Source organism: Talaromyces amestolkiae (genome assembly GCF_001896365.1).
Source record: "Talaromyces amestolkiae strain CIB chromosome Unknown scaffold8.1, whole genome shotgun sequence".
Lineage (NCBI taxonomy): Eukaryota > Fungi > Ascomycota > Eurotiomycetes > Eurotiales > Trichocomaceae > Talaromyces > Talaromyces amestolkiae.
The window spans coordinates 68,252-95,272 of NW_024468044.1; the positions used below are offsets into that span (position 1 = coordinate 68,252).

At 47.6% G+C, this 27,021-nt stretch overlaps 12 protein-coding genes across 12 annotated transcripts; 5 read left to right on the top strand and 7 right to left on the bottom strand.

Annotated features, from left to right (window-relative positions):
- Positions 1-638: 638 nt before the first annotated feature.
- Positions 639-2,306, bottom strand: BHQ10_004582 (uncharacterized protein; the record flags this gene model as incomplete). The annotated part of the gene is made up of 1 exon (XM_040876963.1): positions 639-2,306. One exon carries the CDS (start codon positions 2,304-2,306, stop codon positions 639-641), a length of 1,668 nt encoding a protein of 555 aa, XP_040733086.1.
- A 582-nt stretch (positions 2,307-2,888) lies between these two features.
- BHQ10_004583 (uncharacterized protein) lies at positions 2,889-3,919 on the top strand (the record flags this gene model as incomplete). Its single annotated transcript, XM_040876964.1, has 2 exons — positions 2,889-3,364; positions 3,478-3,919. 2 exons carry the CDS (start codon positions 2,889-2,891, stop codon positions 3,917-3,919), a joined length of 918 nt encoding a protein of 305 aa, XP_040733087.1.
- Positions 3,920-6,076: 2,157 nt separating this feature from the next.
- BHQ10_004584 (uncharacterized protein) lies at positions 6,077-7,203 on the bottom strand (the record flags this gene model as incomplete). Its single annotated transcript, XM_040876965.1, has 2 exons — positions 6,077-6,864; positions 6,927-7,203. 2 exons carry the CDS (start codon positions 7,201-7,203, stop codon positions 6,077-6,079), a joined length of 1,065 nt encoding a protein of 354 aa, XP_040733088.1.
- Positions 7,204-8,670: 1,467 nt separating this feature from the next.
- BHQ10_004585 (uncharacterized protein) lies at positions 8,671-9,129 on the top strand (the record flags this gene model as incomplete). Its single annotated transcript, XM_040876966.1, has 1 exon — positions 8,671-9,129. The coding sequence occupies one exon, from the start codon at positions 8,671-8,673 to the stop codon at positions 9,127-9,129; it is 459 nt and encodes a 152-aa protein (XP_040733089.1).
- A 1,597-nt stretch (positions 9,130-10,726) lies between these two features.
- On the bottom strand, positions 10,727-11,191 carry BHQ10_004586 (uncharacterized protein; the record flags this gene model as incomplete). The annotated part of the gene is made up of 2 exons (XM_040876967.1): positions 10,727-11,074; positions 11,150-11,191. The coding sequence occupies 2 exons, from the start codon at positions 11,189-11,191 to the stop codon at positions 10,727-10,729; spliced, it is 390 nt and encodes a 129-aa protein (XP_040733090.1).
- A 1,638-nt stretch (positions 11,192-12,829) lies between these two features.
- Positions 12,830-14,170, bottom strand: BHQ10_004587 (uncharacterized protein; the record flags this gene model as incomplete). Its single annotated transcript, XM_040876968.1, has 4 exons — positions 12,830-13,519; positions 13,571-13,837; positions 13,892-13,939; positions 13,994-14,170. The coding sequence occupies 4 exons, from the start codon at positions 14,168-14,170 to the stop codon at positions 12,830-12,832; spliced, it is 1,182 nt and encodes a 393-aa protein (XP_040733091.1).
- A 2,780-nt stretch (positions 14,171-16,950) lies between these two features.
- BHQ10_004588 (uncharacterized protein) lies at positions 16,951-17,940 on the top strand (the record flags this gene model as incomplete). The annotated part of the gene is made up of 2 exons (XM_040876969.1): positions 16,951-17,195; positions 17,250-17,940. The coding sequence occupies 2 exons, from the start codon at positions 16,951-16,953 to the stop codon at positions 17,938-17,940; spliced, it is 936 nt and encodes a 311-aa protein (XP_040733092.1).
- A 302-nt stretch (positions 17,941-18,242) lies between these two features.
- Positions 18,243-18,986, bottom strand: BHQ10_004589 (uncharacterized protein; the record flags this gene model as incomplete). The annotated part of the gene is made up of 4 exons (XM_040876970.1): positions 18,243-18,391; positions 18,447-18,733; positions 18,790-18,835; positions 18,899-18,986. The coding sequence occupies 4 exons, from the start codon at positions 18,984-18,986 to the stop codon at positions 18,243-18,245; spliced, it is 570 nt and encodes a 189-aa protein (XP_040733093.1).
- A 585-nt stretch (positions 18,987-19,571) lies between these two features.
- BHQ10_004590 (uncharacterized protein) lies at positions 19,572-20,649 on the top strand (the record flags this gene model as incomplete). Its single annotated transcript, XM_040876972.1, has 3 exons — positions 19,572-19,617; positions 19,696-19,916; positions 19,972-20,649. The coding sequence occupies 3 exons, from the start codon at positions 19,572-19,574 to the stop codon at positions 20,647-20,649; spliced, it is 945 nt and encodes a 314-aa protein (XP_040733094.1).
- Positions 20,650-20,875: 226 nt separating this feature from the next.
- Positions 20,876-23,127, bottom strand: BHQ10_004591 (uncharacterized protein; the record flags this gene model as incomplete). The annotated part of the gene is made up of 3 exons (XM_040876973.1): positions 20,876-21,434; positions 21,481-22,173; positions 22,223-23,127. The coding sequence occupies 3 exons, from the start codon at positions 23,125-23,127 to the stop codon at positions 20,876-20,878; spliced, it is 2,157 nt and encodes a 718-aa protein (XP_040733095.1).
- A 1,385-nt stretch (positions 23,128-24,512) lies between these two features.
- BHQ10_004592 (uncharacterized protein) lies at positions 24,513-25,850 on the top strand (the record flags this gene model as incomplete). The annotated part of the gene is made up of 3 exons (XM_040876974.1): positions 24,513-24,991; positions 25,041-25,460; positions 25,514-25,850. 3 exons carry the CDS (start codon positions 24,513-24,515, stop codon positions 25,848-25,850), a joined length of 1,236 nt encoding a protein of 411 aa, XP_040733096.1.
- Positions 25,851-26,023: 173 nt separating this feature from the next.
- On the bottom strand, positions 26,024-26,782 carry BHQ10_004593 (uncharacterized protein; the record flags this gene model as incomplete). The annotated part of the gene is made up of 3 exons (XM_040876975.1): positions 26,024-26,245; positions 26,308-26,670; positions 26,726-26,782. 3 exons carry the CDS (start codon positions 26,780-26,782, stop codon positions 26,024-26,026), a joined length of 642 nt encoding a protein of 213 aa, XP_040733097.1.
- Between the last annotated feature and the right edge of the window lie 239 nt (positions 26,783-27,021).

Here is a 27,021-nt window from a genome sequence, read left to right on the forward strand (position 1 = left end):
TTCGTGTTCCACAATCTAATGTATCTCTCTCTGGAATCGCTTGTCGTAGTATGTAGGGGCCGACTGACAGGATTACTTTACCGCTATCCCGGATATGGTGAGCGAGGGGCATATATCTACTCGTTTGCTCTCATTGGATAGTGATCTATCCTCACTATAAGGATCTATTAAGAAACCATCTTACTGAATTAATCTTTTATAGTGCTGCACTGTTTTATATATGGCACACCTAAGCCAGTTATTTTCATTCTTGAAGACACACTTGAATACAATACAATACACGTTCCCACTCGATTTCTCACCGACGTATCTCAGTACTCAAACGACTTCTTCCTAGTGCGTTTTTTTGGGCGGGGCCCAATAAACAACTTTGGGGTTGTTAGGGTTAGGGGCTATAAGCCCCTGAAAAGTTTACTACGTATTATGAAATGGTTTAGAAGTCTTGAGGGGCAGCTGTAATAATAATTTCATCAATACCATTGTTGCTCCTTCAACAGGAAGAGGGGTGTCTATTGCGGTAGCACTATCTTCCAAATAACTACTTCTGAACAATTTCTAGTTTCCTTCGCAGGTCGATCGGTATTTGGTCAACTAGAATGACAAATATTATTAATGAGTTTTGAATCTCATGTGGTTCCTTAGTTGACAGAAACGTATTGCCAGACTACCATCATGCGACTGCCGCGAGGTGTGAAAGAAACAACAATCTCATCCCCAGACCGCCTACAAAGAAATAACTCTATCATCGCGTCTTGCTTCCCTTTGATGTTGCTCCATGGCGTGTACTTTATAATTCGATCCCCTTCATGGACTCCCGCCCTCGCGGCTGCACTGCAAGGGTCAAGATTCTTAATTATCAGCTCATCCATAGCTGCCGCTTCATCAAACCCCAGCTCCCAAATAGCACCCTCACCACGCTCAGCCTTCAGACCAAAGCGGGCTAAGCCATGAACCGTTGGGACCATGGGCTTCCCAGCACACATGTGAGCGACCATAGCACGGGCTTTTATGTAAGATGACGCGTCGTCACCAAGGAGATATCCCAATTCCTCAATGTACGTCTGTTGGTTCGAGGGTTCACCGTTTCGTTGCCTACGGAGTATACTCAAGACCAGGTCATCCAATGACTGCCTCCCATGGGAGACAGACGAGATCAAGTCGTCTACGGCAAAAGCAAGAAGAAGTCCTCTTCCGTATGGAATTTGCTGGGCATCTGTGACTTTCCAGGTCAGTTTAGCGACTTCATCGTTAGAGTGATGAACCAGCGGATTCGTGTAGTACGCGAACAGCCGGTAATTGAGAGCTACCCGGAATTGCTCAAGGGTCAGAAGTTTCGTTCGAGTCGGCATGAGGAGGGAATAGTACTCAGCCAGGCCCTCAGCGTACCAGTTGTCGGTCTCTGGGTCGCCAAGCTTGACCCAATTATGGGTCATCTCGTGGCACAGGAATAGAGCCTGTTGCTCGGCGCTTGGGGGGTCCTTGTAGTCCCAATCGTCGTAGTTGAAAGTGAATGATCGGACAAGTGCGGTTCCTGCGCCGGAGCCACGATATATGTTGTAACGGATAAAGACACGGTAAGGGTCATCCTCCTTATCGCCAAAAAACTTCGCCATGTGCATAAAGATTGGGCACAAGTCATCTGAAAGGAGGCGTGCATCAAAAGGCGGATTCCCGAGCCAGTACAATCCGAACTGTGCGCTCCCGTGCGACACAATCTTTCCCACAGCGAAATACGTTGCCTGGATCTCAGAGCACGGCATACGTCGATATACGCGGTCAGGGCCCTCCCCGAATGTCCAGATAGCCCGTGTTCCGCTAGGGGCTTTCGAGAGATCCCACTGCACAAAGACGTCGAATTTTTGGTCAAAGCCCTCCACTAGTGGGGCTGCTAGAAAGCCATACCCGGAGCTGATAGCTCCACCGAAATTCAGGCGTAAATCGAATGGTGGTGCATTCCTGGTCGTCGTGCTTATCCTGCGGGGAAGGGCCTCGTACTCGGCGGAGATTGGGCCCTGCGTGTCTCGCAAAACCCTCCACTTCTGCCATGCGATTGGAGGTCCCAACTTCTCTGCATCCCGGGAAAGACTTAGCAGACCTTGGGCATCGAAAGCCACAATGCTGTCGTTGACGAAACAGCCAACGTCAACCGATGCGATTTGTAAAGGCACGGCCAGAAGTACCTGGCCAGCAGAGAGAGGCGACACCAGCAACTCGACTCTGACCTTGATCGAGATCACCTCTCCGACATGATTGTAGACAGGAGTGATGGTGTAGTCAATGGTGGGAGGGATTGAAATTTGGGTCATTATCGCCTGTTATGGTTATTCTAGTGCAGTAAAGAACTTGGTCCACTGAGAAAGCCAATCTCGAGATCGGTTGCGGTTTATTTTTTAAACGCAAACCCAAGAACACATAAATACATTTGGTTACGCTACAACCATTCTTGGAAGCTTAGGAGCATGGGAGCCTACTTGTGGAATTCTATTGGGGACCTCGACTCCCTATGCCTAGTTGGGTGAACAGGAGCGCTGTCCCGGAATCGCCGTGTGCATTTATTTCGCTGATGGATCACATCTTGTATGGTGGGTCAAGCAATGTGGGATGAAAGCCACGATCCGCGTGCCAAGCCAATAGGTACAACATACTACAGTAGCACGACGCTCATAGGATTTAGTACGTAGTATGTAATGCAAAGGTTGGTTTACATCACACGAGTTCTCCATAGAAGATTGGGGGCAAGTTTGCAGAATCGATGGATGATGCGATGCCCCCATTCACTTAGTGTGTCGGGAATAGAACAGGCGTAGACAGACTTTTGGCATATAAATCTGCATGTGATATGGGAACCTCTGTTTCTAGAGCCAACGATCGCTCTTCATCGAATAACAATGTCTTCAGCATTCCCGATTCGAAAAGTCATCATCATCGGTGCTACCGGCCATCTCGGTTCCCATCTCGTATCAGCGTTTGATGCGGACCCTCACTTCGAGGTTTCCATCCTGAGTCGAGCTTCGTCCGACCGCAGTCGATTCCCATCGCATATTCCAGTCTACTGTGTCGGAGGCAACTATGACTCAAGCGAGTCCGAACTTGTCGAACTACTCAAGGGTCAAGACGCGATCATTAGCGCCATCGCTGCTCAAGGCGTGCCGCAGCAGAGGACGATAATCAACGCCGCCCTGAAGGCTGGGGTAAAGCACTTTGTGCCATCGGAATTTGGGCATGATACACGGAATGAGCAGGCGGCGCGGCTACTTCCCCCGTTTCTAGTTACGCAAAAAAGACGGATTGTTGAGTACCTCCAGAGCAAGGAGATTGAAGGGTTGAAATGGACCGCTTTTGTGACTGGGCCTTTTTTTGAAATGTAAGTGATTTTTCTTTCAAAATTGAGCAACGTATGTATGTATATATACTGGTTTTTTGGTTTTGCTTAAAAAGAAACAATGAAGTGAGGGACTTAACAACTTTTCTTCACAGCGCTGTTCCTCATTACCTAGGATTCGACTTCGCGAGGAGGCAGGCAACGGTCCTGAACGGTTATGGAGATCATCACTGGTCTACAACAACTCTCAGCACCACCGCTCTGGCAGTCAAAAATGCTCTTTTGACCCCCGTGAAGACCACTAATAAATATTTGTTTATTGAGTCTTTTAATATCTCACAGAACGGTATTCTGAGCTCGCTGGGAACTTTGACTGGAAAATGGGATGTGAGCTACCAAGATGCTGAAGAGGAGAAACGGCGGGCATTGGCCAAACTATCACATGGGGACTACAGTGGTCTCCCGGCACTCATGCGCTACGTTACTTGTGTCGAAGGGTATGGCGGGGRTTACATGAAATACGAAGAAAGTGCGAACGGKTTACTTTGCCTGCCGGAGGAAAGGCTTGAAGACGCTTTGGAAAAAATGGTAAAATGAGGTTCAAGTTGAAATCTATACATCAACAATCATAAGTGCAAGTCCCACCAACGCGTAAAGTAAACTGCTCAATATCCACACTAGCCCAGCTGCGACCCCGCCTATTCTTACCCCAAAGCTGAAAACTTTCGTGAAGCACAGACTGCCCAAAATACCTCCCACCATCTGCACAATCTCGATCACAGAGTAGATTCTCGCAGTTTCATCCCGCTTAACCAAAGCAGTGACGAGAGACCGTGAGGCTAGGGTAAATCCCGCTCCAATGGCAGACACACATATGCTTGGTATCAACAATGTGACCGACGGAGAGAGACCGAAGCCAAGGGACCCTAGGGTGAGAGCAAAATCACTAAAACGTGCAATCTGAAGATCTCTCCTTGATAGGGGTAGCAAATGCAGAACCTTCTTCAAGAGAAATGGAAGTAGAAAAAGAAACACGGGGATTGTTATCGCTATGTGGAGGGATATTAGCAGATTAGCACGTGCCAGTGTCCAATTGAAGCGTGTCGAAATATACTGAGTCGAAAACGAAGAGGAGCTCTGCGCGAACTGGACTGTAGAAAAGGAGAACAGGAGTAGAAGAAGATGGCGATTCAAGATGAAAAGGTAAGGATGGATGAGACGTGCAATCTTCCTCGGCACCAGAGGATATGCGGATTTTGACTCCGAAGGGGTGGTTTCGCAGGATAATAGCGCCTCATCCGAGCATGGTTGTGATGTGGCTGTTGTCTTCACCCTGCCCATGGTCTCGGGAAGAGAAAGAGCACAACACATCCCAATTGTGACTGTCCCACAGCCGAGTAGCAACGGTATCCAAGGGTTCAGCGTCATTAATTCGGAGCTAATTACTCTAGCGAGAAAGCTGACAATCTGGCTGGCTAGTCCAACTCGAAAGAATAACTTTGCACGTTGCTGATCTGTAGTGAGATCGGCTAACATTGTCCAAATTACGACTAGGGCGACTGATGGCCCTCCGCCTATAGTCCAACTGAGAGCGGCGAGCCAGATAGCACGGAGAGGTAGAACATCGGAGAACCACAGGACGGAATTGGTGATGATTGAATTCAGCAAAAAGCCAGGAACTGTGAGGCGGATGGCCCGCCGGCGGCCATATCTATCTGCCAATACCCCGTACGGAATAGCACAGATGGCACCTATGGAAATGTCAGCACCAACGTTTTGCCTCCAGGCGGAGATTCACAGACATAATAACGCTTCGAGAAAGTCAGAATATCCTTTCACCGTAGCTACTTCCATCTGCACCGCTGATATCTTGCACAGGTGTTCTGGGAGATGACCGGACACTGGTAGCCGGGCTGGGTCATGTCGACGCCAGTAGTTGTTGCATGCGATGGTCTCGATCAGTCGCAACATGGGGCCTGGTATCATCTGTCCCCCAATTTCAAAGGCTAACAATATCACTGTCAATGTAATTAAAAGGCGAAAACGAGTGTGCGGGGACAGATCCGAGTCAAGACCACGACAACATTCCGCCTGTGGCGGGTCCCTGGGCTTCCTTGAGGGGGAGACGCTTTCGTCATCGCCCCCATGGCTAAACTCTGGCGGCGAGGCTGATATGCTCATGATTGATAAGAGAAAAAAAAAGAAAGGGAAAGCGCTACAATGAGTAACTTTTCAGAATGCACAGCTAGTGCGGGGAGGTGCTTCTTGTATCGAGAGAGGCGATCACAAACCAAGCTAGAAGAGAACGAGCGGTGACCACATTGCAACTGACGATCCTTGTGTTAGTTGCAGTGGCGTCAACTTTACTGTCTGACTACTTTATGCATGATGTAATACTCTAGTTTTGGTATAGAACAAAATGCACAATGTGCAACGAAATTCTCCAGGAAGATATACCCGCAATATTTTACTTTCGTTAGTGTCCCGCAGGGGCCGACTTCTGCTTGGTCCAAACCTCTGTAGGGCCTTGCTACGGAAATATGTAGTAAGTAGTGTGACAGGCACATATTCCTAACTAAGTGAGCACCGATCTCGGTGGTTGACAGTCGGGCAACGTTAGGCAACCCCAGCAAAACTACTCCTTATAAAATTTTGATACTATTTCGACATGTAGAATCGCCTGCATGCACTTTTCTTTTCGTACAACGATCGTTAAGCCTGAGCTATCTAGACGGCCTATTCCTACAGAGGAAATCAATTTTCCTCAAGCTGATGGTTATGATGCATATGTGGATCCCCGAGTTCCTCCCCTTCCTGTAGATGATGATCGCCTAATTTGATACCAAGTTCGTAATCTTGTTTCTTCCAAGGCGCCGGCCACACAAAAGCATTTGTAGGAACAGGCATTGCATCGAATTTGTCGGCGTCAACAGCATTTTCACGTTGCCAGTCCACCAGCGCATTGAAGTCGCGACATTTTCGATTCACACTGAAGTCTGGCCAAGGAACCTGGCGGTCTTCTACCCAGGTTAGTGTCAAAACCTCAGTGTTAGCATTGCATTGAAGATTTTGGAGTAATATATCGGTGCAATGGCCAAGATGAATCCACCACATCTTATCTTTGACGTCTAACTTGGGCTCATAGCCGGGGTAGTCCTCAAAAGCGGCTTTGCGGAGTAGGTTCAGGCAATGGATTTGCTGTGCATTTCCCAAGTCAGTGAATACAAAATACAGTTTTCTATCCGCTGCCCCCCAAAACACTGGAGCTCTTACATGCATAACATCGAGCTGGACCATGTACGCATCATCTCCCATGTCCCAGTATTCTTCATCGAAGCGAGCAACTGTCTCGGGGTCTTTACCCAGCTTGATGATCTGCTCGCGAGTGACGACATGTGTTAAGACCTTTTCATATTGTGCCCAAGCTGCGTCATTTTCAGCACTGGGCTCCTCACGAGCAATCGAGACCTCTGGTAAAGCAAAAAGCGTCCCATTCAGCCTTGTGGTATATCGTGGAATCTCTATATCGTCGAGGACCGGTGCTGTGATAAGCAACAACCTCGTTAGCCTGGAGAAGCAATTTGTTTAGGGAGCGGAGACTGACACCACCATGAAACTGGTCTGAGAACGGCATTCTTCTCGTTCCTTGAGAGGTTTCCTCTTGCAATGAAGACCAGGAAGATGGTAATGCTCAATATAAACACGTTTACAATCGTCAAGGAGATACAGGCTGTTGGAAGAGCAGACTTTCTTGCAAGACTCCTCCTTGGTAACAGTTTCTCTGACTCATTATCTCCCTCATCAACATCATAACTCTCAGTTTGGAGAGCATGGAACTCGGGCTCCTGGTGGAAGTATTTCCAAAGTTCTGAGAGGCCCATTTTGTTTGCGAGTGATGTTGTGAAAAATTAGTCAAAGATGAAAAATATTTGGTATCAAAAGAGACCATCAAGCTGTCATTTAGAAAAAGTGGAAAGTGTCGGAGGGATTCGGCAATCATCACAACCGATTGGTGTCTACCCTGTGGCAATAGTAAGGACGAGAACGTACCATCCACAAATGGTCAACAGTGCTAAAACCCCCCGCTTCCTGACGTCTTGCTTTACCCAGATGAACGAGGTGGCGTAGCTGAACACCCAGGGTGATGAGACTTTGCAATGCATATGTACGGGATATCTACATCACGCAATAAGAGTGGAAATCACTAGTCTATGTGATCTCGGAGGTGCAATCTGTTACGCAACTCTAGATGGATGTATCTGTCCCACACATTTAGTTCTAGCGTTGCTGGGGACTTGCGTATAACAATCGACGATCTGCGTGAAAATCAGTGGTGTTTAAGATGATGCAGCCAATCGCACCCCTGTATACTGCCAACTGCGCTAATGCATACTAAAAGTCACCACGAACCATGCCAAGAGATAGCCCTCAAACTACGTGGCTAGACACTTGCAAAGTGCACGATTTGCATCGTTAGTTTTTCTCGCATAATCAACCGATCAAAAGCATATAATCCGAGTGTCTTTGGAGTTTCTAGATTCCCTGATAGTTGATGCGTATTTTCAATGCTCAGCAGGAGGCTTGCACCATGGCGACGTGCTTCATAGCAGTGTGTTCTTGCTGATGGTGACTGCTCAAACTTGTGCTATTGTATGAGATAGTGTCTGTCCCGCTTGTGATCATTGGTGAACTAATTCAAACTCCGAAAGATCGGCATACCGGGCGATTCTGCACGATGCTTTGGCCCTTCTTGCTAGATTAGACACGTCGCAAAGCTTAAAGAGTTTATCGGCGATTTGTAGCTAAACAGTTGTAGTCTATCCTTGATTGCTTCCAGATTCGCTGACAGTAGAGCCACTAAATGCGCTGTCGTTCATCAATTAATGTACGAGAAGTCATGAAGGGAGTACGATACATTTTAGTATTTGTGCAGTCATGTGAAGTAACCGAACAGGCGATTCACAACTTTCCAATCGTATGAACCTTTGGCGCCCTCAAGCAGGATGTGGAATAACCTGCAGATGCATGGACCACACACCACAGTGGCTCTCTGCACAATTGAGGGATGAGGATACGTAATGATGCATGTTCCGCAGCATCATAGTTGCAGACTACCCCATATGCAGGCCTCAAATTTGGTAGTCAGGCAGCTGACTGCTACTTGAATGATCCGGACTAGGAAGTAAGATCGACGATTTAATGTCCATAATCTCAGGAGAACGACAGGAAAGGGCAGCTTTCATGGCATATAAAGAGTCATAGCTCTGCCCCAAGAACAGGCTTCAATCATCAACAAACAATCTGTCTTGTTTCTTATCGGACCTGCCTGTATCCTCAACAACATCAAGATGCGTTTTCTTTACTATTTTGCTTTCCTTGGAGCTGCAGGTAGTGCATTGGCGCTTCCTGTCTCTGGTAATGACCAGCTAGAGCGTGCTACTGAAGAGGTTGACAAACGCTTCTATTATACCAATTATGCGCCTCCAGAGAAGCGTGACGAGAACCTCGACAAACGCTTCTACTATACCCATTATGTGCCTGAGGAGAAGCGCGACGAGAACCTCGACAAACGCTTCTACTATACCAATTATGTGGATCCGGAGAAGCGTGACGAGAACCTCGACAAACGCTTCTACTATACCCATTATGTGCCTGAGGAAAAGCGCGACGAGAACCTCGACAAACGCTTCTACTATACCCATTATGTGCCTGAGGAGAAGCGCGACGAAAACCTCGACAAACGCTTCTACTATACCAATTATGTGGATCCGGAGAAGCGTGACGAAGAAGCCGTCGAGGCTCCATGATATCTATAATACCGAACCCAACCTGGACCGGCCACAAGTATTCGAAAATTTTTAACGCGCTGCAGGCCAAAGATATGTACTCCGTTGGTACGGGGAAGAGTGCGCCTAGCTCTAGTTCGTTCCGGGGGAATCTGGGAACAATACACGGCTCTCAGCATTAGGTGTGACCTCTATACTGTGTGAATTGTTGCTGCTCTTTGTGAATTCTTTGACTAGTTATCTTCCTAGCTCTCGCCAATTTCCACAACTGTGCCAGTTTTGTTTCTAGTCATCATTAGCCTGATAAACTTGTATGCATTCTGCAAGTCCTAGATCCCCCCCCCCTCCCCCGCCAAAAAAAATACAGCTGAACGGGGGGAAAGCCCAGTTTTCCACGTTCTGTGCTTGTAAATGGCATCGATGAGAAACTAGACCCATGGGATTCGGAAAATAGAATAGATATCTCCACCCAGGTCAATTTGCCTGTTCAGGTGTTTGGTTTGATCTGTGACAGTTCTCTGAGCCTCAAAGACTTGATATAGCGCAGTCGGGGGTTGACCGGAGCAATCCGTACTTAGGGCAAGGACCCTAAGCGGTGCTGTAACGGGAATACCCTCAGCGATGCCATGTTAGGAAACAAGAGAACAAAGGAAGCACACATATAAAAGGGCCCTCTGGCGAAGGGTGTCTGATTCTTTTCTTCTTCCTTTCTCCATGCTTGATATTGCCAGTAGACCCGGTGCACCTAGTTAGCGAGATAGCCTCAATATCAGGTTTTGACCACTGTCACAGATCGCCAACCATGTGCTAGGCCAAGAGAATGTAACAAGGATTTTGCGTTGAATTGGATTTATTACGCACGAAGGGCTGCAAAATAGGACATTAATTACAGAATTTCTTCTCTAATGAGGGAATCCTCGAATATACGGAGTAGGTGTCCATACAGAGTATAGTACAGAGATCGTTAGTGTATTACTGTAAAGAATATTTTGAAGCTTTACAACACCACATAATAATTAAATATAATGGATCTCTGGTATAGCATTAAACGAAATATAAGAAATCAAATTCGAGATGGTAAATGCATCTAAAAATGGAGGGACAGTGGTTATTTCCTACCCTTGAGTGGTAAAAGGGTTAGTTGACTGCGCCGCATGGCTACGGGAGCGAATAATAGCCCTAACACCAATCATTTATTGATAACTCCTGTCCATGCACTTAATTTTCTTTGTTCTCGCAAGTACAGGACCATTGAGAAAGAGTCATAGTATTAGTATTCAGTCAAGATAATTATGGAATATTTAACAAATCAGCGGCTCGCCATATCATCCTCTGACTTTTCGCCACTAGTACTATGAGTATCGAGTAGATCACAAAGTGAAAGTAATCCAAAGGATTGAACGCTTGACACAAGCTGCAAAGCAACAAGCAACAAGTATGTGGGAAAACCAAAATGGAGTAACGAATGTCTTCAAGCACCAAGACAAAAATAAGTCACAAATTAGAAAATGAGTGTGTGTAAATCAATCTGAAATCCTTCAATCATGTCCTTCTCGCATGCCAGAGAGTGTGTAGCTGAACTCGCTTCATCGCATCTTCTCATGTCGTACCTAGGTGGTTAAGGGTCTAGGTTGAACTCAGTATTGAGAAAGTCTCGAGTACGACGAATAGCTAATTTCATTCCTTCGATAGTGTTCTGCTGCTCCTTTATGTGCTTCATGCTGGCATCCAGTTGCGCACGCATGACCGTGATATAGTTGTGCATCTTGGTATTAGCATCCTGGAGCTGAGACTCAAGTCTCCCGCCAGCCGACCCCTGATCAGCCGGAGCGCGTTGTAGCTGTAGCTGTAGCCGAAACGAAGCATTTTCTTGTTCGAGTTGCTGGTTCCGTGCAGTGAGTGTGTTACACTCGTGGATCTTGAGTAGAAGCTCCTCGTAGGTACGTTGTTGGCGTAAGGGGGCCTTCTAATGGATTAGCTTCGACAGTTCTCATGACGACTTTTAAGCTTTTTTAGGATGTCACGGATGGAATGGCCATACCTGCGCGGGCGCATTGGTTCGACGGACGATTTGTTGATCCATAATGAGAATATTGACGATAATTAAACCTGATTTGGTAGGTGACAAAGATTATCGTGGACGTCGCGCAGTTGGATTGTATTTTTCGAGAAGAGAGAGTGCCATGATTCACGGAGACCATCCAGGTATTTATAGCCAAAGACGTAGGGAGTATCGTTCAAGACTGGTTGTCCCTTGAAATTGCTACAGAGCCATCTGTATAAACGAAGAACACACATGGCATCGAGTTGAACACTCCATCTCCTAGATGGTGAACTTTTTGACCATGGTCTTAGGGTTCTGTTCAAGTTGGATCACTTTCTGGTTCCACTTATTTGAACGATCGTTCGAGACTATGCTTCATAGTCTAGTGCTGTGTAGTTTGACAGTGAACACTTTTTGGACAGCCCTTTCTTTTTGAACGATTTTACGTAGACTAGGCCTTTTTGAATCTGGACTCGAAAACAAACGACCCACTCATTGTTTAATCGGACTGGTGCTCGGTCCGCTTGTTCAAATGTATGTTCATATTTATTATATTAAGACAAGAGGAGGGTGTGGAGACACTTGTCACGTTCAACTACGTAGCGAGTGCTCAATCAAGCGGGTCGTTTAAAAGAAGCAGTGGTCGAATATGGTTGGCTAATTAAAGGTGGTCAAGTATACATGGTACTCAAACGGGTTGATCTTGGTTCCCACGGTCGTACGTCTTAAGTCTAAGCTTCGTGTAGCATCGTGTCAAGTCGACAGTTGAACACTTGAGCAGTTAGATATAATGAAAATAGTCAAATAAACGAACATAGTTACATAATTGACATGGTCAATGTAGTTGAACGTTTGAATAGGTCAAATGATTAAATGGTATCGATTACGTAGCTGATTTAGTTCTATCTTCTGCGTGTTTTACGTCCCGTTGGTGGCATCTGTGACATCCATCTGAGATTGATACGCTTGTAGAAATCTCGTCGAGTCAGCTAAGCCCCACAGAAGTCGAACAAGAGGACTACACTGAAAGATCCCTGGGCTTAAAAAAATGGGAAAAAAATGATCAGGGAAGAAGGTCCGAAACTTCAGAAGGTGTCTACCTCGCAAGGATGTTGCTTGCTGTCCATACGTAGTCATTCCTTAACCCAATCATGTCGAAACAAGTTGGAGAGTTTATGATGTTATGTAAGAACAAAGCAACAAAGAAAATGCATCTAAAAGCGGAGGGACAGTGGTTATTTCCTGCCCTTGGTTGGTAAAAGGGGTTAGTTGACTGCGCCGCATGGCTACGGGAGCGAATAATAGCCCTAACACTAATCATTTAGTGACAACCCCTGTCTATACACTTAATTTTTCTTTGTTCTCGTTTTGCCACAATGGCATTATTGGTTAGTATGAGCATTTCTGTTGGCATTTGTGTTGTTTAATCGGTTTCTTCTTTTTTCGACGAGCTTCCTCTGAACCTTGATGTCTTTGGAAAACCCCTTGGCCGAAGTGAGGTCAGCGGGAATTATGATTCTAAGAGGTAATAGATCCTGAATCAGTAGAAGTTTTTGGTCTGTGTGAGCATCAACTGCTACTAACATCCCGGACGCAAACTGAATGGCGCCGGACCAGGGTATATTAGACACTATGTAAAACCCCGGCAATCACCCCCCGCTTTTGGCTCTTGAGGTATCACGCCTCAATATTCCCGTACAACGCAGATTTCATCAACTCAATTCTCTTACCCAAAAGTGCATTCTCCTGCACCAAAGCATCCCGCTCAGCCTGCCAGTCTGCCTTGAGCTGTGTGATCTCCTTATCCTTTTCATTTTTCATCGCTTCAAATTCTGTTTTGATGGTATCATAATCTTTTTTCAGTATATGACTCGTCTTTTCAACCGCAGAATTATAGGCCCGAGTCTGATTCACCGTGGAGAACAATTGCTCTTCGAAGCGACACAGTGATTGGAGCTTTGTGTAAATGTCCGTGACTTCCTTGGCAAATCCTTGTCTGATGTAGGACTCTGGAAATGCTTCTTGTTTTGGGGCTTGAAGCTGGGTTTGCTGATGCTTTCTGTCTTTGGCAACGTCTACTTGCATCTCGGTTCCATGACACTCTGCAGGTTGCTCTAGAGGAATGTCAAGGACGATTGGACTCATGCCCGTAGAGTTTGAGCTTGACTCTAAACAGCCAGTATGTTGAGCCACAATGGTAGTTTCTGGAGGAGTTGTCTGAGGTCTGTATGCAAGTGCTATATCTTCTTTTGATACCTGAGGAGCTTCATCTGTCTGAGAGCGGATAGTAGGTTCTTGTTGCTCAACATGACGAGTCGATGGGGACTGAGCTTCTGCGGAGTGTGATAGCTTAATGAACTGCAGCCCCTGAGATGTCAGTCATTTGTCAAGGATTTTGCTACCTATTGTTGTGCGTACCTTGTTGGGAGTACGATGACCAGAAGGGTTGATATCCTCAATGATTTCATATGAGCTGGACTCCTCGCCTTCGCTATCGCTGTACTCAAAGGGACCGCTCTTTCGAGGACGTTTCAACTCGGGAAGTCTGGGAGTGTTGGACTGCATCTTCATCAGAACCCGATCCTGTGCAATATTTATCTCACAAAGAGGTGATTTAGGACTCACACGACGATCATCGGTGCCCTTAGCTTCGGGTTCTCCTTTACGAGCGTCCTTTCTCATTTGCTGTTGAGCAACAAAAGTTAGTCAGAGTCATGTAGTAAAACTTAAGAAACATACACAAATAATCCCGGACAAAGCTTTTACCCCTCGGTCGGGGTAGAATCTCTGTAAACATTCAGTCATTGTGTTTGTTGAGCAAACAATTAAAAAAGATTATACCTCTTGGAAATCTTTCAGTAGCATGTCGGGATGCTTTTCGCGAAGTGCAAACATCTCTTCCTTCTCGCCTGGTTTCCAATTGACTCTCTTGCGTTTCTTTACACCATCCATGGACTGTTGGAAAAGGGCTAGTCTCTCTGAAGGTATCTTGAGTCTGACAGAACGCCGTTCTGACATTGCCTTGGAAGGCTGCGATGACGTGAGGTGACAGGAGAAAAGGGAGACTTTCTCTGAGAATCTGGGAGGGGGAGCCTGTTGATATATGACTGGTGAGGGAGGAGACTTGTTAGTTTGCCTACTAATGGAAGGAGGAAGAAGGAGAGTACCGTCCAGTTGCCCATCTGCCCTAACCCTAGCTACACCAACGCGTCTTTATGCGACAAGGCTGCAGTCAGCCTGCATGCTGCTAGGATGTTGTCAAATCACAAGACTGGAATGTTTTTTTGATAAGATGTTTTAGACTATGGCTACCCATTTATGGCGTCTTTTTCTTTTTCTGTTAGCTCTATTCTTTAGGCTCTTGCCCCCCCTTTTCTAGGCATATTGCTTTTTACAAGACCGTTAGCATTTTCTTTAGAGCTTTAAAGGTCCATTACATACCTGAGTCGTACCTAGTAATCATTCTCATGTAAAGCCACAAAGCTCGTGCTTGAGCTCGTTTGATATGTCCATGTCGCACGGCATCTTTCTAGAACGCTGCTATAGATGAATCCAAATAAAATATGAAAGGACTCGCTAGGATCGTTTCTAGTTCTATAAGTCTCAAAATAAATGAAGCGGTCAAGAATTCATATACCAACGCAGTCAAAACAAGGCAACTAGATTTCAAATACGACCAGCCTAGAGGGTAGCATTTGTTCCATCGTTTGCTCAAGGGCTCAGGCCTCTAGACCTGTATCTCGCTTCTGGCTATATACCTAATCTTCTACTTAAGAAGGTTGATTTTTAGACAGTCATTTATAATTAGATGCGTGATATATGTAACTACCAGGGCGAGACCAAGGTAGACCTGATCGCCATAGTACAGGTCATAAAGTGGCTTGACAGCCGCATCAGAAATTCTCCATCCACGAGCCTAAATGTCTTATGTGTGACAACCATAATCTCTCTAGGCTGCAGTCTGATTGCGATTGGTTATTACATCAGTTTCCCCTGCATATTTGTGGTCTTGGTTTGGTTGCATTTTTGGTATTGCAAGGCTGTACTCTGTATGGAAATCTAATTCCAATAGTGCTGATTAGCACTTGGTCGGTGTAAGTACTAAGGTACTAGGGGTTAGTTCGGATTACGTGGCGGTTACAATAAGGACGTTAAGGTGGGGAGTACTTTATGGGATTCATAGATCTGGGTGATCAAACCTTAGCCCTGTCACCCGTGGATCCAATCTATACGTACTATGTAATGTACCGCTCTGAGCCCTCCTCGAAACATTATCAACATTATCAACCGTGGACAGGTCATAACTTCTAAATCCGTCAGTTCTCTACTGAACTAGAAACATGCCGGCTCTTTTCTAAAGCAGGTAGTCCCCAATCTAAATCCGATTTGACTGCATACCTGTTGTGCTGCCGCTCGTTCTTTCAGCTAGACACTAAACATCCACCCCAACATGACGTCCAAAGCTCTCTTCTCTTTGTCTGTCATAACCTCTAGGCCTGCTGATATCCAAGACTTCTGGATACTGTGCTCAATGTGACTACCGACGCCATCTCTGAAAATAGATGCGATCCGATGAGGTTCAACTCGCTTATCTGAAGCTGTCTAACCACTCAGTCCACAGAGGGCGGAAGATGATCTCAAACAGAGGACGAAGACCAGTATTTCCCGAATGGTACGTGCAGACTACAATTGTCCGAAGATAAGGAGAGAATTCACGCGATATTCGGAACTTCGCTTGGAATCGAGGGATATCTTCGAAGGTCCTGTATAATCGTGTTTTTAATAGGTCCCGGTACCCTGTATTGGTCGATGAAAGTCAAATGCGGGAAGGTCATTAAGGTCTTTCACGGCCATGTACTTGTCTCTGTCCTCAAAGATATCAGCGGTCACGATCATCAATGCTGTCTAGCCATCTAGAACCCTGAGCTAGCGTCTAACTGAGTACCTTTTCACCCAGCTTGTCAGCAGAGCCATCTCGGAGAACTGAAGCAATTCAGCAGAGATTCACCCTTCAGAAAACCGGTATCGAATATATCCGCGTTGCGATCGACTCGTGTGTTGTTGCCCAAACATTTTCCCGGGAGAAAGAAGAAGAATACATCTCGCGTGCCAATCGTTGTGAGGCTGAATCAAAGGTACAAAGGCTTGGCACGGAAGCTGCATGGGCATCGGGACTTTGCCGACCATTCCCGATAGAATTGCAGACCGAGTCGGCAGCTGCACGGTACGTACCACAGTCTGATAGCCAGACGGAGAAATGTTCTGGCAGCGGCAGAGAGCGCGACGTGCTGCATGCAGTCAACGGTAGGCGGGTCAGGTGATTGTCGGAAGAACAGTTACCGAGCAATCCCAAATAGGAAACATCGGCAAGACGCCGGCATAAGGCACCAAGGCATCGATCAGTGCCTCTGTCAGTGTCTCTCTCAGTTGTTCTGCTAACAAATTCCGGTGTCAGTCTGCCTTAGGGGAAAAAAATGCGGGGAACTGGCGGCAGCGGGTAAGCGCTTCTCCGGCGGGCACAGCGCGTAATCCACCAGACCCGACTGGCTCTACCGGGCGCCCCTCACCGCAGTAAAACATGCGACTCATTGACTCCGGCAGGTGGCACCGGGATTGTATATCTCCCACGACGAGCGCCCTTGACCATGGGTAGCCGAGAAGATTTGCCGTCGCGTTTGGTCTTGTCGCTGCCTTCTTTTATTTAATTGCGCCTTGTGCCCTGCCCCAGACTTCCCCAGAACCATTTCTCAAAGCATAATCACTGGGCATTCCGCTTCACCACACACACCACATACACAATGTCGCGCCAATTCGATCCTACCTTCACTCCCGGCGTTATCAACGCCATGGGACCCAAGACCCCCGAGCGTGCTCGCGTGGTCTTGGGATCGTTGATCAAGCACATCCACGACTTTGCCCGTGAGGTCGAGCTCACCCCGGCCGAGTGGATGCTCGGTGTCGAATTTGTCAACTCTATTGGTCAGATCAGCACACCCATTCGCAACGAATGCCATCGTGTATGCGACGTTATCGGTCTCGAGTCGTAAGTTTTACCTATCAGGGATTTAAAAAAAATTGATTTGCTAAGAACAAGTAGACTCGTCGACGAGATTGCAAACAAAATCATCACCGAGCAAGGCCTCTCCCCCACATCTAATGTCATTTTGGGACCCTTCTGGTCGCCCAACGCTCCCTTCCGCGAGCTCGGCGACAGCATTATCCAAAACACCAACCCCAACGGCAAAGTAACCTATATGCACGGAATTATCAAGGACATGGAAACCGGTAAGCCCATCGAGGGCGCCGTGCTCGACATCTGGCAAGCCTCCGCCAACGGCAAATACGACTTCCAAGACCCCGAGCAAACCGAGAACAACCTCCGCGGAAAGTTTGTGTCGAATGCCAATGGAGAGTTCTACTGGTACTGCTACCACCCAACCCCATACTCGCTGCCCACCGACGGCCCCGCCGGTGTTTTGCTGAATATCATGGACCGCTCGCCCATGCGTCCTGCCCACATTCACCTTATGATCACACACCCCGACTACGCCACTATCATCAACCAGATCTACCCCAGCGACGACCCACATCTCACCATCGACTCCGTCTTTGCCGTCAAGGACGACCTTGTAGTGGACTTCAAGCCCAAGACCGATGACCCCAAGGCTCAGCTCGATCTTGAATATAACGTCAAAATGGCTCTGAAGAAGCACCACCCCAACCCCAACTCGGCGCCCCCAGTGTCGTCATTTGAGCGCTCTCGCAAGACTGCCGAGGAAAAGCTTTAATTGTTGGGTTGGAGCGTTGATTTCTTGTGAATAGATTTGTACAGTTTAAAATGTTTAGCATATAAGATAACCTGCCATCTACGGATGACGAATGATATGACTTGAATGATTTCTCCACCACTTGTAATATTAAAACGAAGATGAATATTCGTCATCATTGACATGATCTGTTATCTGTTATACACGTAAATACACACTTAAATACACCCGTACTCATTTAAACCGGTGAATCCATACCGGCTCACAATAGAAACACCCGATATACGGATAACAATGGATGAGAAAGCAGCGATAGAAGAAGGCTACCGGAAGAACCGTCCAAACAGACCAGAGGCAAGGTTACCCGCAATCCCTCCTGACAACGCGCTATTAGCAAGCCAACCCGCCTGACTGAACCGATCACACCTCGAAAAGGCCAACGTATTCGTAATCGTGAGGACCAGCGCGATAGCTATACAGTGTCAATCTAAATTAAATCCAGAAGAAAGGGGGGGGAAAGGACGTACCGACTAAGCTCAACCAAATAACATTCTGCAACAACACAATCGCCAATATAGCCAGCCCAATCCACAGCGCGGGCGTGGCGTACAGACTCAACCAAAAGAAGCGTTTGTCGGTAGCAGTGATGGTGCGCGTGGTAGGGTCGGAGCTCTCAAAGACCCAGTGCGATTCGCCGGTGGAAGTGTTGACTTCGTTCCACCAGCGCAGGCCGACAAGGCGTCGGCCGGCGATGTTTTTGAGGTAGTAGAAGTCGGCGGAGAGGAGGAGGAGGGTTATAATGAAGACAAGGACGCTGGACATTTTCTATTAGATGTGAATGGAGTAGTAGGGAAGCGGGGGGGAACGTACAAGTTGTCGATGAGGAGGACGCCGAAGAGGTACATCAGCAGACTTCCTGTTCGTTGTCAGCTCCTTCTCAATTCTTCGTGTTTTCGGATTCAAATTAATGGAGACGAACCAATGCGGAAGCCTAGGAAGAACAACAAGGTAATCGGGTGAGCGCTAAGGCGCCAATTCAGGTCGCCTTGGGCGGGTGAGCGTTCCATATTGGCACCGTGAGAACAGTTCGTCGTTAATCGGTGCAGCTGTTGTGAATATGTTGGAACATGAATGATGTTGTGTTGTTATCGGCTTGGAGCTTATCGACGTTGCGTGTCACTTTKGGGCGGTCGGCCGCGGCAGAATCATTGCTTATGGTCAAGTCACAGCCATCTACAAGATGCTTAGAGGTATATGTATATTCCCCAAAATTGTGTACATAGCAACTGTCTTTCATCGATTAGTAACACTTGGTGTACTTTACAACTCGAATTGCCGTTACCTTTCGTCTTGATGTTCATTGTACGTAAACAAACCCAATTGACGTGAATCAACAAATCAGCCAATCAAAATGACAATACCATTGAGAAAAATATCATCATTCTGTCCATGATAAAAGCCTTAAATGGCATGTTCATAAGTATGCGGTAAAGGCTTCGCAGAATCGGCTATATAGTGGCCGAGATTTGACGCCCGCATCACTAGAACTTAGCCGCTCCTACATATCTGGGGTAACCACAGCTCTTAACCCAATTATACTTTCACTCTTCAATATTCTAATTGACATCAATTGTACAATATTGTAAACGGACATGGCCTCCGCAGCTCGCAACAACCTCCGACGAGCCCTCCTCTACGGTAAGCAACAGCTTCCCCGCATTATCCCCATAAGCTCCATGATATAGCATCAGCATTGACCTAACAACGATTACCAAGTCCCCGGCTCATCACAACGGTTCCTCGACAAATCCCGCTCTCTAGCCGCAGACTGCGTCGCCTATGACCTCGAGGACAGCGTAACTCCGCACAAGAAGGCAGAGGCACGCCAACTCGTGCGGAGAGCCATTGATGAGCCTGCTCCGTCGCAGATACGTGAGCGGGCGGTACGAATTAACTCTGTGGATAGTGGTTTGGCTTTGGCTGATTTGACCGAAGTCGTAGGTCTTTCGTCTTCTAGCTGGCAGATGATGAATTGGCGCTGACGAAGAACAGTTACAATCGCCGAACCTGACAACCCTGGTCGTGCCCAAAGTCAATTCAGCGTCTGACCTGACCTTCATCAACGACGTGATTACTCACACTTTAAAAGAAGAAAGAAAAGTCCCCATCTCGATCCTGGCACTCATCGAGTCCGCAAAATCAATCACCAACCTCAACGAAATCTGTCGCGCAACCCCTCTCCTTCAAGGCCTCATCTTCGCCGCTGAAGACTTCGCGCTTGACCTCAGTCTTACGCGCTCGCCTTCATTGACAGAATTCCTGTTCGCGCGATCAGCAATCGTCACAGCCGCAAGGGCCCATGACCTCCCTTCCACAATTGACCTCGTCTGCACAGGCTACAAATCCGAGTCCGCCAAGCAACTCCTTGAGGAAGAGTCGCGTGGTGGGAAACGTTTAGGTTTCAATGGAAAACAATGTATTCATCCGACGCAGGTGGAGACTGTGCAGCGCGTGTTCAGTCCCGAGGCTGATGAGGTTGAGTGGGCGATTAGGGTTGTGATTGCGGACGCAAAGGCTGCTGAAGCGGGCAAGGGGGCGTGGACGTTGGATGGGAAGATGATTGATGTGCCTGTTGCGGAGAAGGCGAAGAGTATTGTGCGAAGGGCGGAGGCTTGTGGATTGGATGTTGGGGAGTTGAGGGAGCAGTGGAAGGGGCAGGAGCCTGAATAGTCAATCTACATAGTATATATATTCGTCTATAGGATGTTTGAAAGTTCTTGATGGGTGTTCTATTCCTAAAGTAATTTGATTGTTGTTTAGATCGATAAGAGATGAGATATTATATCAACTTGATCTATCGCAGAAAGCAGCGCCACAGAAATAGCAGTAGTCTCTACAGGCGCACAGGGTATCCAGATCATAGCTTTCGTTGATTCATGAAACATAAGTAGACGGTTTACTTGCCGTTAGTGTCTTCGCGTTTGAGTAGCTGAATCTTCCCCATCGACAAAACTGGCTGGGCGTCGTTTGTCTCGGACTGGGCGTCGACCTCGCTGCGCCATTTCGCAGCGGCTTCTTTGTCGTAGTTGGTAGGGTCGATACCCAAGACACCACCGACATAGCCACCGCGTTCGCCAGGCACGCTGAACTCGCGGAAGACGTACTTTAGCTCATTGAGCCATACTTTGACTGCTTTGCCCACTTTATCCTTTCCATTCTTGGAGTGGTGGCCCGTCCCAGTTATGGCATAGAGAATTCGGTCTTCTGTCGAATGCTTCACGAGGATTTTGTCCAGGTATTTGACAGCTTCTTCAGGGTGTAGACCATGCAAATCGACGTAGAGCTCCTCGACAGCTCCGTCGAGGCCACTGCTTGCAAGATGCTGCTCGCGTTCTTCGTAAAGCTGTCGAGCTGCTTCTCGGTGGCATCTACGCATGGCCTCGTTCTCAGCTTGTCCTCGCAGCGATAATGCCTTGGCTGCTCGAGCATCGTTTCGGTTCCACGCTTGCGCGGCACTAAGAACGTTAGATTATCCCACTATCAAATTACTGATTGACTCACCTCTGCAAAAACTTGTTTCGCACAGTACCATGTCGAATGGCATCCGTACGAGCTTTGATGTACTGTTGATTGGCTCTAGGTCCAGTTTCCAGCCAAGGAATATTCTGTGGCGCTGGTATAGCCAACGCTGCGGCACTCAGTTCTCGAGTCTTCACCTCCTTCCCGACCTTGGAGTTCTTTCCTTTGCCTGGCCCAGGTGACGAGATGCGCACCATATCAGCCAGAGAGCTTGCAACAGTCTCCTTGTTGTTATGGCCTCCTCTCTTGCCATGATGCTTCTTGCCTGATCCCTTCGCTGCCATGGCTGACAGTGCCGGGAAAGCTTCAGGGTCATCAACAGAAAGAGGAGACGGATTCAAGTCGCGTTGCTGATGGCGACTGGTCGGTCGAGACTGAGGACGGCTTGAACCATTCCTTCGACCGACTCCCAATGGCGACGTATTGCCTGCTGGAGTGGTAATCAAAACATGATTCGTGTACTTGCGCATGTCTCGACCATACCACTGTTCTCCAGCGGCCCCGGCAGGTTGTAAAGCTGGAAATGCCTCTTGATTGTTGTCAAACTGAAAGTTGGCCTGCGCTGGCGATTGTTGATTGAGCCCATCAGTAATGCTCAAATTGCCCATTAGGCTTGCAGGATCATGCGAAAACGGGCATCCATCACCGGCAAGACAATTGCCCATCATCCAATATCTGGGAAAGTAAGCACTTTACTTATATGCTTCTGCTTAGAAGTACTTACTTGCAAATATGATTCGTCAAATCATGGCTAAACCGACAATCTGCCCGCAAGCATGTACCTGTAGAAAGCCAATACTTGCACACCACCGGGGTGCGCGCTTGATTCAAAGGAGTCGACGGGCGACTGTGGTCCACAGTCATGGATTTCCCTACGACAACTCGACCTTCATCTGACTTTTGCGACCCATCTTTGCCCGGATCTTCCGAAAGTGCTGCAATCGTAGCACCAAGGTCGTAGCTGTTGGCCTCTAGAGCCGCTTCGATTTCATCATTTGACTTTTTGTCGCCCAACACAGAGCGGAGAATATCATGCGGACTCATGTCCGGTACAAATTCTGGCGCAGATGCGCTCAATCCACCGACAGATGATGTGACGCTAAGTTGATCGTCTGCAACCAACCAATCGACGTTGCTCTCACTGCCAAAATCACCATACAATTCTGAAGACGGGGAATTCTGGTCAGAAAACTCATATGCATTGAGGTTCGGCGAATGTGGTATGGGTTGCGCAAAGGCGAGACGAGGAGACGGACGTGGGGAGGTGAACGGGGACGCGGTCGACGAACGAGGCCCACGTGAAAGGCCAGCTCGGGTCAGATGAAAACCAGGGCCTGCCGGACTGGTGCCGGTCATTGAAGGAGACGAAATCGGCGTTGCGGAGCGCACTTGCCATGGCGCTGGGGATGACCGGCGAATAATAGTATGTCGCGTTGGCGGCGATGCATTGGGTTTGGACTGATTGCGCTGACGCCATAAGATATCAAGGACTGCGTTTTCTAGGGAAGCTCCGGTTAATGTAGTGTTCGAGCGGAGAAGGTCCTCCAGCTGCTCAGTTTGCTCCTCATCGTCTAGGGCGGTGTTTTGGAGGACTGGCTGGCAAAGCTCGAACAGCTCTTCCGAGACCATGCTGATCTGATGTTGTTGTTGGTGAGCTAGCCCAGTTTCCACGATCAGACGGAAGTAAACAAATTGCGACAACAGGAATCAGATAGTATGCTTATATATGCGACAATCAAAAAAGCTGTAGATGCGCTGGATATATCTCCCTCTTTGCTGGTAGAGGGCAGAAGATGCACAAGGATGAAAGGACACAGAGGGGCAATCCAAGAGTCACATCGTATTCAGATTACCACAACAAGGCACAGAAAGAATGTATGAATATGAAAGAGAGTATATAGAACGGCAGCAGTATAAAAACAAACAAAAAGCACGTGTGTAGAAGATGAAGGGAGATAGCAAACAGATCGTTAGGGATGATGCAGAAGATGGGGGAGGGACCCGGAAAGCCTAAGCCCAAGGATCCACGTTTTCTTAAGTCCTTGGGAGGTTCCGTTAAGTCCTATGTACGTACTCCAAGTTCTAGATAAATCGCTCATTTCTACTTCTAGTTACAAAGGAATAGATTATCTAGTTATCCTGGTCAAGTGAATGGCTGAATAATTGAAACTTAATTGTTCCTTCACGGTAACTTACTCTATTCTTAGTCTTACGATTACAGATCGATGTGCATGACAATGAGATCTCCATAAAGCGTTGTCGATAGCCAGATATCCAGCAGCCGAGTCAAAATAGTAGAAGAAAGTCTGTGTAACTGATAGAGATTGTTCTGGTGATGGGTAAGATCCGGAGACTGCCACCGGAGGATACGATTGTGGGGGGCTGATCTGGACGCCAGCGCCAACCCCGAGATCTCTGCGATCGCCTTGGATCATTGGAGCTGAATTTGTCGAGCGATGTATAGGAATACTCCTGACGGAGGGGCTGATATCACTTGTGTGCCTGAGCGTAAGGTAGAACGAGAGTATGAATTTATCAAAGAAGAGGTACCAAGAAGTAAACAATTGATGTCAGAGCATGTCATTTACGTCTCCGTATGTAACTTACACAACGATACAAGCAAAATATTGGTTCAGCCAATGGGCATGCCAACTGCATCAACGGTCGTGACAGAACGCATACTGTTACAGGCCCTCTTGGCGGTTCAACTTTCAGCTTGGATGGTTTCAACTTCCGGTACACTCCTGATACTTTGTCGTTGGCGATATCAAAGTATATACTCAGAGTATAGCACACTTTCTGGCAGCAAAATATACGATCAAGCTAACATCATAGTCATTTACGTGACCATCTACTCCGATCAAATACTGCCACCCGCCAATGACCAGCACTGTCAGCGAGGGCTAGACAGTAGCTCTCATCTCAACGCAGCATAATCAACACGTTTATATCGCGGTCCGCACGAATTTATCCTACGCGAACAATATCTTCACTGTTGCCATCACAAGTCTGCAATGCCGGCAGACTACCAGACCACCGCGCGGGCTTTGTCACTTCCAGTCTCAGAGCCTGAAGAACGAGAATCTCCCGTATTCTCCGGTCTCCGTCCGCCATGGAGCCACTCCCCAACCCTGTCGCGACGCAGCTCTCGACGCCAATCAACAATGGGCGAGGCCGTTTCGTTCCGGGATCGAATGATCAACCAAGCCGAATCGTTATATCGTACGGCAAGGGAACGGTGGGAGAAGATGACTCTGATTCAAAAGATAATATATTTTACGGCGTCGCTGTTTCTGGGCGCTCTTGGTGTGGCGTCTCTGGTTCTTGCGGGGAAGATTTTCATCTGGCTGGGTCCAGTAGCTGAGGAATGGGGGCACTCGCCGTGGGCATTTATCATTGTGTGGTTTTCGATCATCCTCGTATCGTTTCCTCCATTGGTTGGTTGGTCGACACTTGGAACGATATCAGGGTTTCTTTTTGGGTTCTGGAAGGGGTGCGTCAGCTTTCGCGTTCTGTGATTTCACCTACTGATCTTCAAATAGATGGATCGTCTACGCATCTGCTACTGTTGTCGGCTCGACACTGTCATTTATCATTTCCCGGACAGTTCTTTCCGGCTTCGTCAAACGCATGACGGAGCACGACAAGCGTTTCGCGGCGCTTGCTTTGACACTTAAGTATGACGGCCTCAAACTTCTCTGCATGATTCGACTTTGCCCGTTGCCATACTCGTTCTGTAACGGCGCCGTATCGACATTCCCTACAGTCCAACCTTTGAGCTACGGTCTCGCTACGCTGATTGTTGCACCCAAGTTCATGGTGCCCGCTTTTATTGGGAGCCGCATCCGTATCTTATCGGAGAACAATGAAGAAATGAGCGCTGGCTCTAAGGCGATTAATATCATTAGCATCATCGTTTCGGTCTCTATTGGCGTTGCCACTGGTATATATATTTATAGAAGGTATGTATTCTTCGCATCGATTGATATTCAAGGTATATACCTAACCTGCGCAGAACATTGGCCCGCGCGAAAGAACTCGAAGCCGAAGAACGGGCTGGAATCCGACGGTCTATACAGGAAGATCACGCTGCAGGACGCCCTCATGGCGACTTTTCAGACGACCCCGACGCCAATGCGGCGGCCAAGACTCTGGCTCGTGATGAGGAAGCACGGCTTGGATTCTATGACGAGGACAACGTCGACATCGATGTTGAAGGAGATGAATTGGCCGAAAGCCGCGGTAATAGATCATACCGCGACGAGTTCACCGATAATGATTCTGATGTCTTTGATGACGGTGATGGTGATGAGTCGGATACATATGGATTGCATACTCACGTGAGACAGTAATTCCTCATGAGGTTGTTGTATTTATTCGCAGTCAGCGGTGGTTTTGTCTTTCCATAGACTTGTATAATAGATCATGAGATTCCGAATGTCACGTCTCGTCATGAATGCATCTCCCAGCCGTGCCGTAGTTCAATCTGCTCGAATGTAATTGAATCGTGGAAATCTGTTACGCCTCATTTAGAGCGCTTCTTTCCCGATTTTCCGCCATGTTTCTTGTTCTTGTCTCGGTCGTTCACTGTGGCGGTCCTTGCACCACCACCACCAGAGATACTAGTCGCATTTTGCATTACCCTATCCGCTTTCCTCTCGTCCTTCTCTTTTATTCTCTTCTTTTCGGCCATATATTCTGCGCGTTCTTTCGGGTCTGCTGGAAGGTCTTCCTCTTCTGCCTCAAACTAGCGTACAAATCCGCATTAGCCAGATGCGACCCGGAAAGTCTTGTATATAGAAAACTCACCACAATCCGCCGGCTTCTACTCTTGAAACCACCGTATGTTTTTCGTCCGCCATTCGACAATTCCTGATCCTCCGCATCCAACGAATCAGCAGCCACGATCATAGGCTGCGACGACACAGCTGGCTTTGCGGCAGGACCCTCGAAATTCAACACCCAATTCGACTCGCCTGCTTCAGCGGCTTGACGCGCAATCGCATCTGCGCGGCGCTGTTCTTCGGCGGCGAGAGCGGCGTTGACCGCGTCCAAGTCGGAGGTTGTTCTGGGTGTTCCTGGTTCGGTGGACAGACGTTGGCGTTTGGGAGAGGGGGTCTCGGGGTCTTCGACGGGGGCGGGGTTGGATGATGCGGCAGCTCTTTGCATGAACTATGACTCTGTTAGAGCTGCTTCTCCAGATGTGAAATTGGTAGTTTCGTTTTACCTTCATTGTCAAGAGCCGCGAAGACATTGTCTTCGCCTTTCCTGGTGTTGTAGGCATTGTGTAGCTTTATATTATGAAGGTCGGTACTGTAAATTGTCTCAGAGCAAATTTGTCGAATAGATATCTTGCAACAGGCTTGCACCAAAAAAGAGGTTGTATGAAGTATAAAGAACGACAAGAAATCATTTATTATGTTGTTATACGGGAAAGAGAAAAAAGCAGAGCTAAATCGCGGCCGCTGATTGGTTCCGTGGTAGACCGACCGAGCTTAGCCAAACCTCCAAATTCCCGCTTTG